We start from the raw sequence: 10613 nt of genomic DNA, 5'->3' as shown, positions 1-10613 counted from the left end.
AAAAGAAAAGAAAGAAAAAGACAGTTCTTGCCAGCTCTGCTGATATTCTGGCAAAGGAACAGATCCCTGGAGCTCTCCAACCCTGTCAAGTTACATCTGGATCTTCACCTTTCTCAAAAACTGAGTAAGAGTTTCAGAGAGAATGATGAGGCAGCTCTGGAGAGCTGTCAGAAGTCCTAAAGCAAAGGTCTTCCCACACACCCTAGGGTGTGAGCATTTAGGCAGGTCAGCCTGTTCCAGTCACCCAGACTATTCTCAACTGCTTAAAGAAGCAGAGTCCTCTCTTGGGGTTTGTATTGTACTTTCTGCTTATTTTCTCAGGACTCCAATATTTAGAGGAACAGATTCTAGTCATAAAACAACATCCTTAACTTCCCTTTGAAGGAACAGAACAAGTTACCTCAGAGACAGCCAAGGAGTTACCTCAAAGACAGCCAAGGAGTTACCTCAAAGACAGCCAAGGACTTACCTCAGAGACAGCCAAGGACTTACCTCAGAGACAAGGACAAGCAGGAGACTTCTTCAAATATGACCTAAAGCTTTCACAGAAGGAGATGACTTACCAAATATGTTAGCCAAGTATTCATCTCGTTTATGTGAACTTGATACAAACTCAGAATCGCTGATGCCATTATGGTAGAGATAGGCTGTGGGAAAACAAACTTAAGCTGTGGTTAAATCTCTCCTCAAATCTACACTTCATCTCTCTAAAGCCCCACTCCTCTGCAAGGTACTTCCATAGGAACAACTGGTGTCTTAGTCTCCTTCTCATTGCGGTGAAAAAAATTACTCTTTTTTTTTTTTTTATTCTTAAAGCAACTTTAGGGAAAAAAGATTTATCTTGGCTTGGTGCTTCCAAAAGGATATAGTCTATTACAGTGTAGAAGACACGGAGGCAGGAGCAGGATGTTGGTTGGTGACATCACATCCATGCTCAGCAAGCAACAAGAGATATATGCATGCTTTGTATACTGGCACTCGGTTTCTCCACCTCATACAGGCCAGGATGCCAAGCCCAGAAAATGGTCTCACCCACATCAATTGATGAAATCAAGATAATCCCACACAGGCAAGCCCAGAGGCCCACGCAAAGTTGATTCTGCAAAGTGGTGAGGTAACCATCACTGTGACCCCATGCTCTCTCCATCTGAGTGGCACAGGGCATCTATGAAGTATCTGCAAGTGTCTAAAGTTTGGGCCTACAAGGTGGATCAGCAGGTCAGGGCACTTCTGGCCAAGCCTGATGAGTTCAATCCCTGCGACCCACATGGTGGAAGGAGAGGATCAACTCCAGACTTCTGTAAACACAACATAGCAAATGCATGCGCTACACACAAAACAAACAAATGTATATGGAAATATTTTAAACAGAGCCTGAAGCTCCAGGACATGGCCTGGCAGAGGCCATTTCCCATGGTTTCTTTGTAGACAATAGGCACAAGCCACTGACTGATGTGTGTGTACACACATGGGCTCTAACTCAAGAATAAAACTGGTAGAAGGGCCTGGGTGGTGGGTGCCAAAAGATGCAAGCAGGGCTGCTTTGAGCCAATAAAAATCAAAATGACAAAGGCACAGTTCTCTATTAATGAGACGTGAGGGAGTCATTAGAACAGAATACATCTAATCCTTAAGCACTTCGCTGAAAACATGCCCTATTGTATCAACTAAAGGGACAGAATAAAACTTGCCACAGAGCAAGCTAAAAAGACTATGCAACAAAAGTGTTCATGCACGTGCCTTTATTGAGTGGCCTATGAAATGCATTGGCAGGATCGTTAGTTACAAAACTGCTTTACTTACAGTATAATTTTTCAGCACAGCACGTATTTCCACTTTATTTTGCTAAGTAATGGCCCGCTCTCAATATTTCTTAATGGAGACTGCCTTCTCTGCTATTCGCATGATTTAGGGCTCACGGGCATGGGGTGTTGTATGCTGCTCTGGTTTGTGCCTAGTGGCCAGATGTCTTCACCTAAGCTCTTGAGAACGGGTATGAATGGAGAAATCAGCTGTGCAGCCCCAGGCAAATAGTTTACAAAGGAAGAGGCAGGAGGGGGTGAGAAGTATGTGAGAAGACTCTGTGCAGCCCAAGACTAGCAACTCCTGGGCAATAGACTATAAAGGGTGAGTGAGAAGAAGGTTCTTAACCCTACGCCACGCTTGTTACCAGGAACAGCGATCCCGCCCTATGGACAACATCTGTAGTGGCAGAAGCTGCCTGACCCTGCACAACAGGGACCCTCCCACCTCCCACCTCCCCAGATGAAACAGGCACAGTCAAACTTTAATCACAGGCTCCATAAATGATGAAGTTTACAATGAGGGTCCCCCATCCTCTTTCTCTGCATCTCGGCTTGGCAGCACCCCACCGATAGCCGGTTTCAAGGCTGCCCAAGTCACAGGACAGCACACCTGCTACCACACAGCCTGTATGCACATGTGCACGTTGAGCACGTTGAACCCATTGGCATATACTTGCTTTCATTCACGTCTCTCCCCGTGATCAGTCTGCCAGCTGTTTGTGCACCATCTAGATTGCTGGGATACACCTGCAGCACAATCTCATCTGAAGAAAAGCACACGAGATTGTTAGCACCAGGTATAAGCGTGGTCTATCTTGTCCTGTACCTACCTAGCACGTGCATGGATGGGTAAAGGAAGGAGAAGTCAAGCTCAGCAGATACTCTGCTCTAAGATTCCACCATAACTACAGAATCATGATTGCACCAGATATCCCGGGCAGACGACGCCACAGTTCTGACATCTCGGTTTCTCAACCTGTGGGTCACGACCCCTCTGGGGTCCAACAACCTTTTCATAGGGGCCACCTACAACCATTAGAAAATGCATAGTTGCATTATGATTTTTTTTTTTTCAGCCCAAGCATGTTTGGCCTGCTGCTCTGCAGCAGCCTGCACCACCATGAAGCCAGCCTCAGGGTGTTCTCCCTCCTTAACGACCACCAAGACCAGTGTCTAGATCCGGATGGGAAAGGGAAACCGGAGGGTGACTCATTCTTTTAAGATTTATTTATTTTATGTGTATAAGTACACTGTAGCTGTCTTCAGACACACCAGAAGAGGGCACCAGATCCCATTACAGATGGTTGTGAGCCACCATGTGGTTGCTGGGATTTGAACTCAGGAAGAGCAGCCAGTGCTCTTAACTGTTGAGTCATCTCTCTAGCCCCTGCATTATGATTCATACAGTTATGAAGTAGCAATGAGAGTAATTTCATGGTTGGGGTGGGGAGTGTCACCACAATGTGAGGAACTACATTAAAGTGTCATTAGGAAGGGTTGAGAATTATTGGTCTAGTTCCTGGAGTCATTCTGGCCTGCCTCTGAGTTCGTTCCCAAGCTGCCACACACACAAGCAAAATGTCCTCCTTATGTCTCTAAGACTCTCATCCTTTCTTCACTCGCCTCTCCCAGTATTAGGTCAAGGGCCTGTTCCCTTAAGATGCTAGTAGCTACTCTGAGACCAAAGCCCACAGGCTGAAGAAACAAGTCACACCTTGCCAATCCCCTCAAACCCCACCCTCTCCAGCTCTGCCCTGGGATAAAGAGTTAAGCTGTCTGTCACATGCTGTGTATGGTTTTTACAGCACCTAGTGAATAGTCCCACCCAATACCTGCCTCTTCCACACTTCTGAGGTGTAGGCTAGAGCAGACTAAATGACTTTGGTGGGATGCCTACTGTGCACACGAACGTGCACGTGCATACACATGCGTGCGCATTCATACCCACACCTATGTGAAGTGATGTGAAAAGCCGATTCCATTATGGGAGGGATTTCTCCAAAGACTCTCCTCTGGGCCTCCCCCGACCCTGTCGTGATGTCTATCTTTCTCTTATTTTAAGCTATCACTCTGGGGTGGTTTAAGTGAGCATGGACTTGTGTGTCAACATTTGGTCCTCAGTGGTGCCCTTTGGGGGAGATTATAGGACCGTTAGGAGGTACAGCCTTGGTAGAGGAAGTATATCGCTGGGAACAGATTTTGATCAGTTGAAACCTCATCCCATTTTCTGTTCAATCGGGTGCAAGTGTGTGTGCCTGTATGTGCGTGTGTGTGCACACGTGTGTGGGGGGTGTGCATGTGCATGTGGGAGTGTCTTGTGTGTGCACATGTGTGTACTTGTCTGCATGTGCATGTGTGAATGTGCGTGCACATTCCTATTCCTAATGCTATGCCCTTTCTGCCATTATTCATCTATCCCTCAGGAGCCATAGCCAAAATGAGCCCTTTTCCTCCCTAAGTAGGACCCTGTGTTTATCACAGCAATTAAAAAAGGAACTAACACACACTCTTACTGAACCCTGGGGTTTTAATGGTGACACCTCTACTCCTAAGGCCCTGTTATGCTAGATTTAATGTGCTGTGCTATTCCTCTCTAACACTCTCCTGAATCCAGGCTCTGTTGTGGTCTGGCAGCCTTTTCTCCTAATGAATCTCATCCCTGAATGCAATTACATGCCAACCCTCTTCGTGAACCAACAATCTATGCTGTTATCCTTTTCCCTTATTTGACACTATGAAGTTCACTGTGATTTGGGGGCCAATAGGTACAAAATCAAATCCCAGCTAGGACATGATCTCGAGCAAAGAGCTTTACCTCTTGGATCTTTGGTACCCTCACCAGTAGGATGGGGAAGCTTTTAACTCAGGACTTTTGTGAAAACTGAGTCTAACAGTGTCTGTAAGCCACTGCACATAGGATGAGCAAGAACACTGTGCCCAGAGCTAAACACCTCACTGCCAATCTTAGAATAGCAAGCACAGAGCAGCTTGGGGGCACATCAGCTCTCTGCTCTGCAGACTACAGGGGTCAGGATGGAAAAGGAGTGTACCACACGAGAAACAAAGGTGTCATTCACAGAAAAACAGGCTTTCTGCCCAGAGAGTCTCTGCTTTTCCATCCCAAGCTGCTGTCACCTACTTCTGCATCTAGCCTGTGGTTGAAGCTTCAAAGAGTGCAAACATCTACACCTTCAAAGAGACTTCCTTTCCCACCCTCCCTGGTAGATAAACTGAGGCCACACAACACACAGAGGTCCTCAAAAGATAATTGAGACCCGGGAAGAGTATTACTTCTCTAGATAGAAAATTTTATTAAGTTTATATATTTTGGAGGGTAGTTGACACAGGGCTTCACTATATATCCTTAGTTGGTCTTTATAGACCAGGCTGGCCCAGAACACACAATCAGCCTCCCTCTGCTTTCTAAGAACTGGTTTTAAAGATGTGTGCCACCACGCTCAGCTTGGATAAAAAAAAAATTTTTTTAATTTTTAAAATTTCAAATGCTGAGCTTGCACTCCCCTATCTGGAAAGCAGGATGTCCGGATGCAATGCCTGGAGCTGCAGCATCCATTCTGCATAGAGACACAAACATCAGAGAAGGACCAGATGATCTCAAAGCAACTGGCTTTCACCGGAGATGCTTTAACAGAGGAAACCACTTCTTGTATCACATTAGCAAACAGTATGTAACATGTCCATAAAGAACAGTAAAGCCAGGGTTGGGTTAAAGAGAGAAGGAAAAATCTGGTGTCCAAGCAGACAGGACACCAACCCAAGGCTCAGCAGAGGAAGAGGAAGGCTCAGGAGGAAGAAGCGGATCCTGCCAAGAAGGGCTGCCCACAGACAGCATGAAGAGCCTCCGGTCTGCAGAAGGTGTGTGTCTCTGTCATCCAGTGCTTCCTCTGCAGACCACTGTGTGAGTCAGAACAGCTCCCTCCACCTCTGCTTCCCTGACTTGTAGAGGATCAGCAATTCTCAGCCTGGAGTCACCCAGATTAACTTTTTGGGTCTGGTGATGCACATCTTTATTTTGTTTTAATTATATATCTTTAATTGTTTTAGAGATTTATTTATTATTATACATAAGTACACTGAAGCTGTCTTCTAAAACACCAGAAGAGGGCATCAGATCTCATTACGAATGGTTGTGAGCCACCATGTGGTTGCTCGAATTTGAACTCAGGACCTTCAGAAGAGCAGTCAGTGAGTGCTCTTACCCACTGAGCCATCTTGCCAGCCCTGATGTACATCTTTGATCCCAGCAGCCGGGAGGCAGGGGCAGATGGGTCTGTGAGTGGGAGGTCAGCCAAGGCTATACAGTGAGACCCTGTCTTGAAACAAAAACAACAAACACATAAACCTGACAGGACTGGGGCTGCAGTTCAGTGGTAGCAAGCATGAGGCTCTGGATTTGACCCACAGCGCTATAAAAATAGCCCTCTACTGAATCTAATACTGAGGATGCAAAGAAGGGTCTTTTAATGTCCCCCAGGTGGGTCCCAGCTCAGCCTGGGGCCTCATGCTGTCTGCTAAGCTGAAATCACCCAGGCAGGAGTGATATGGTGGGCTGAGGTGGCTCATGGCTTCAGTGAACTTCTGGATGATTGTACTGACCCCGCCACCTGCCCCCATTTTGAGAAGGAGAGATCTTACAAAGGTTTGGTTTATTGCCCCATTTGCTTAATTCTGGAGTACTTAGATGCTTAGAGGAACTTCTTCGTAGCCACTAAGTAGAATGTTCTCCTTCCCTCCTACCCAAACCACTAGGAAGAGGTGACTTCTTCAAATCCAGCCTCGGGCTCCACAGGAGACTACTTACCAAATAGTCTATCCATATCTTCTTTGAGATGCTTTGAACTTGAGGAAAAATTGTTCTCCACACCTGTAGGAGAAACAAGATTCCCTGTGATTACGTCTTTCACTGGCCAGGCAAGCATGACGGTGCACACCTGTGATCCTAGTATTTTCGGAGGAAATGAGGCCAGGACCAGGAGTTCTTGGCCAACCTTGCCTATAGAGCGAGTTCAAGGCCAGCTTGGATTTCACAAGCCTGTGTCAAAAATACGTAAGTGTAGAGGTGTATCACCTCTACCTGCAGGATACATTCTAAGACCCCAGTGGACACCTGAGCCTGTGCATAGTATTAAAGCCCATGTATGTTTTCTCTCATATGTACATGTACTATCTTTTCCACTTTAGCTGTCACTTATGCTTGGTGACCGTAACTTTTGCTATCCATGGTAGAATACCAAAAGGCACTAATTTTATTTGCTACTGTGGGGCTTTTGAGGATTGCAATTGTGGTTCAATGATAAAGACATGGAGATGTCTACTATAAAGTTGTTGGCCTGTTTGCCTGGGCAATCTCTTCGCCTATCTAACTTGAACCGATTTCCCTGAAGTTGCCTGTCTCCACATGACTCTCTGTGCTCTCTTCCCTGCTCAGGTCGAGTCTCCCTTCTGTCCTCCTGTGTCTGTTTCCCCCTGGTCATTCTGTCCATCCTTCTGCCCCAATTCCAGCAATCAGCTTTTATTATACAAAAAGCCACACTCTTTAGTCATCCAGTTGGCCACCCTGACCTTCCCCATTGCAACTTGCCTTTCTTTTTGAGCAGGTGAGGGAGCTAACATTTACACATCCTGCTAGCTTTACACCGCCCAGCCATTAACAACTGAGAACACATAGACACACTCTTTTTCTTTCTTTCTTTCTTAAGATTTATTTATTACTGCCGGGTGGTGGTGGCGCACGCCTTTAATCCCAACACTTGGGGGCAGAGGCAGGCAGATTTCTGAGTTTGAGGACAGCCTGGTCTACAGAGTGAGTTCCAGGACAGCCAGGGCTACACAGAGAAACCCTGTCTCGAAAAAGAAAAAACAAACAAACAAAAAGATTTATTTATTATTATATGTAAGTACACTGTAGCTGTCTTAAGACACACCAAAAAAGGGTGTCAGATCTCATAGATGTCATTATGAATGATTGTGAGCCACCATGTGGTTGCTGGGATTTGAACTCAGGATCTTTGGAAGAGCAGTCAGTGCTTTTTTAACTGCTAAGCTATCTCTCCAGCCCGGACACACTCTTTCATAGCCAGTAAATACAACATTTGTGGGTCATTCCAACAGTCTGCCTTCTTCAATTGTTTGAATAGGAAATTCACTCTGGGGCTGAGACCTAGGGTTAGTAAAGCCCGTGTTCACAGTCTGAGTTCAGTCCCAACTACACATCTTATCAACCGCAACCTTCAGTTCTCTTCCTAGAGTCAAGAACATTTGTCTTGTCACTTAAAAGAAGTGATTCATTTCTTTTCTCTGGCCTGTTTAAATGAACTGCGTCACTATCCACGCTTTGGGCCTTTATTAAGAGAGCAAGTAGACTTAAAAGATGGGGCAAGTGGGTGTTGGCGATTCCTCTAGGCTCCGCCCAACAGCTACCTAGCAACAGTTTGCATCTCCACACACCAGGTGCAAGGCAACCTGGCATGTAAGAACTGCTCAGCTACCCAGCTATTCTCTCCTACCCCACCGGGTAGAGTGGGGTGGGAACAAGAGGTGACAGGTGAATTTACATAAATACACTACACACAAGTACAAAAATGTCATAGCCTGTTATATATCATCAGTATATACTCTACGTAGCCCTGGCTGTCCTGAAGCTCACTATATAAACCAGGCTGGCCTCCAACTCACAGAGTTCTGACTGCTTCTGCCTCCCGCCTGAGGGCTGGGATCAAAGGTATGTGCCCGCTAACTCTTGGCTTAGTGTATACTAAGTTTAAAATATGTATGTGTGGATAAGATTGAGAAGCTTGTGGATAAGCTGTTCTCTCTATTGATTGGTCCTCTTGTGAGATGTTTGAAAACATTTTTCAATAAAGGATTGACATTTCTAAATGTAGAATAGTTTTATGAAGCTCTAGAATTTGAGAGTGTGTCGCAGGTAGATAAGCTCAGGTAAAGGAAGTAGGACAGACAGGAGGAGGGCCCACCAGCCAGCCTGGCTGAAGCTCCCTGGGAGTCTTCCATCCCTCCAGTTGCCATGACAATATACTTGTGATGATACCTTCAGTCACAGGGATAGACAGCGCTATCCAACCCCAATGGCTGCCCAGGAAGACAACAAAGGAGAAGAACACAGTGTCGCTCATTTTTGCCACAACCAGCATGCCATCAGGGAGGAGCCATTCTCCTGGATTGCTTGAAGACATGACAACCCTGAGTTCCAGGATGCTGTGGAACCAGTGTTCTGTGAGGTCACACTGGGAAGGGGCGAGTCTGTAGTCAGGGACCAAGAGGGACACTTGTGGCCCTCAGGCTCTTTGTTCACTGTCTCAGCTCTCTGAGGTCTGGTCAATCCTGCATGCCCTGCAACCTAACGATGGGAATGTATCAACAGGACTCTTAGGATATACGGAACAAAACTCAACTGTGGCCACTGAAGCCAACTGGAGCTAGAGCCACAAGATAAACTGTATTGGTCAACATAGCATATTAACAGGAGGGACAGGAGAGGTTGTACCTCAGTGGTAAAGGACTTGCTTGGCACATGTGAGGCCCTGAGGTGGAGTCTCAGCACCAAGAAAACAAAAAGGGATCACATTAGTAAAGTGTTCTCACTATAGATTAGATCTGGATGGGCCAGATATTAAAGATCTGGTCACTAGCCCGTGAAGACAATAGACCCTTTAAGGAGGCAGGACTTAACTGGAAGATTACCAGAGATGAGCTGTGTCAGGGATGTGGTGGTCTGAATAAGAATGGCCTCCATGGGCTCACGATATGTGAATGCTTAGTTATCAGGGAGTGGCACTGCTTGAGAAGGACTGAAGAGGTGTGGCCTTGTTGGAGGAAGTGTGTCACTGGGTGGTGGAGCTTTGAGGTTTCAAAAGCCCAAGCCAGGCCCAGTGTCTCTCTGCTCTTCCTGCTGCCTTCAGATCCATAAGAACATCTAGCTACTTCTCCAGCGCCATGTCTACCTGTGTGCTGCCCTGCTTCCAACCATGATAATGGACTAAAACTCTGACACTATAAGCAAGCCTCAAATGCTTTTTTAAAATAAGAGTTGCCATGGTCATGGTGTCTCTTCACAGCAATAGAACAGTAACCAAACAAGGGAATACTGGGACCCTGCCCCATCTTGCTTCTTGACCATCATAAGGGGAGCAGCTTGTTCCGCCAAGCACCCCTACTCCACCATGATGCTTTGCCTCACTGGGTTCATGTACTGAAACCACTGAAAGAAGGAGTCAAAGTAAACCAAAGTTGACCAGGCTGGCCTAAAACTCAGAGACCTGTCTGCTTCTGTCTCCCTAGTGCTGGAACTAAAGGCATGAGTCACTACTGCCCAGCTGAGAAGAATTTTTAATAAGAACAATGTTTACAATAGTAGAGTAATCTTGGCGTATGTGAGGCATAATTACGGAATACTAGTTTGAGTTTAAATTAGAAACTCATGTTTAACAAGACCATCTCTACAAGCAATTAACGGTCACTGGGAGAGAGACAGTCTTCTCTGGGTCAAGGTCCTGATAGGCTATCCAGTCCCAAGAGGTCAGTCCTAAATACATATGAGCAACACTAGATTATCTCACTAAATAACTGTACTTAAACACATATACATCAATTATACTTAAATAATAATAGGCTATGAACTTCAGGAGTGGGAGGAAGTGACAGGGTTTGAGGAAATAGAGGGGTGGGGGTTGATATAAACACAATACTCACATATGAAATTCTCAAAAAAATAAAATTAAAAAATGTTTAAAAGAAAACTACTTTTGCTGGGCAGTAGTGGCGCATGCC

General features: G+C 45.8%; 1 protein-coding gene and 1 non-coding gene across 2 annotated transcripts in view; both read right to left on the bottom strand.

The window, feature by feature from the left end:
• The window catches only part of CUNH2orf92 (chromosome unknown C2orf92 homolog), a 42977-nt gene extending 33921 nt beyond the window's left edge, over nucleotides 1–9056 (bottom strand). The window contains exons 1-4 of the mRNA XM_031367205.1: nucleotides 8875–9056; nucleotides 6628–6690; nucleotides 2483–2569; nucleotides 564–647 (exon numbers count right to left, since the gene is read on the bottom strand). Of these exons, the coding sequence (XP_031223065.1) occupies nucleotides 564–647; nucleotides 2483–2569; nucleotides 6628–6690; nucleotides 8875–9019 (379 nt within the window). The 5' untranslated portion in view covers nucleotides 9020–9056. The remainder of the gene's footprint in view (nucleotides 1–563; nucleotides 648–2482; nucleotides 2570–6627; nucleotides 6691–8874) is intronic.
• LOC116089596 lies at nucleotides 2887–3011 on the bottom strand. Its single transcript, XR_004118380.1, has one exon. It is a non-coding gene; the product is annotated as a small nucleolar RNA SNORA61 (small nucleolar RNA).
• Nucleotides 9057–10613: the final 1557 nt, after the last annotated feature.

The sequence above is a fragment of the Mastomys coucha genome, unplaced genomic scaffold (assembly GCF_008632895.1).
Source record: "Mastomys coucha isolate ucsf_1 unplaced genomic scaffold, UCSF_Mcou_1 pScaffold14, whole genome shotgun sequence".
Lineage (NCBI taxonomy): Eukaryota > Metazoa > Chordata > Mammalia > Rodentia > Muridae > Mastomys > Mastomys coucha.
The sequence above is the reverse complement of the archived record's forward strand: the minus strand, read 5'-3'. Positions and strand labels throughout refer to the sequence as shown.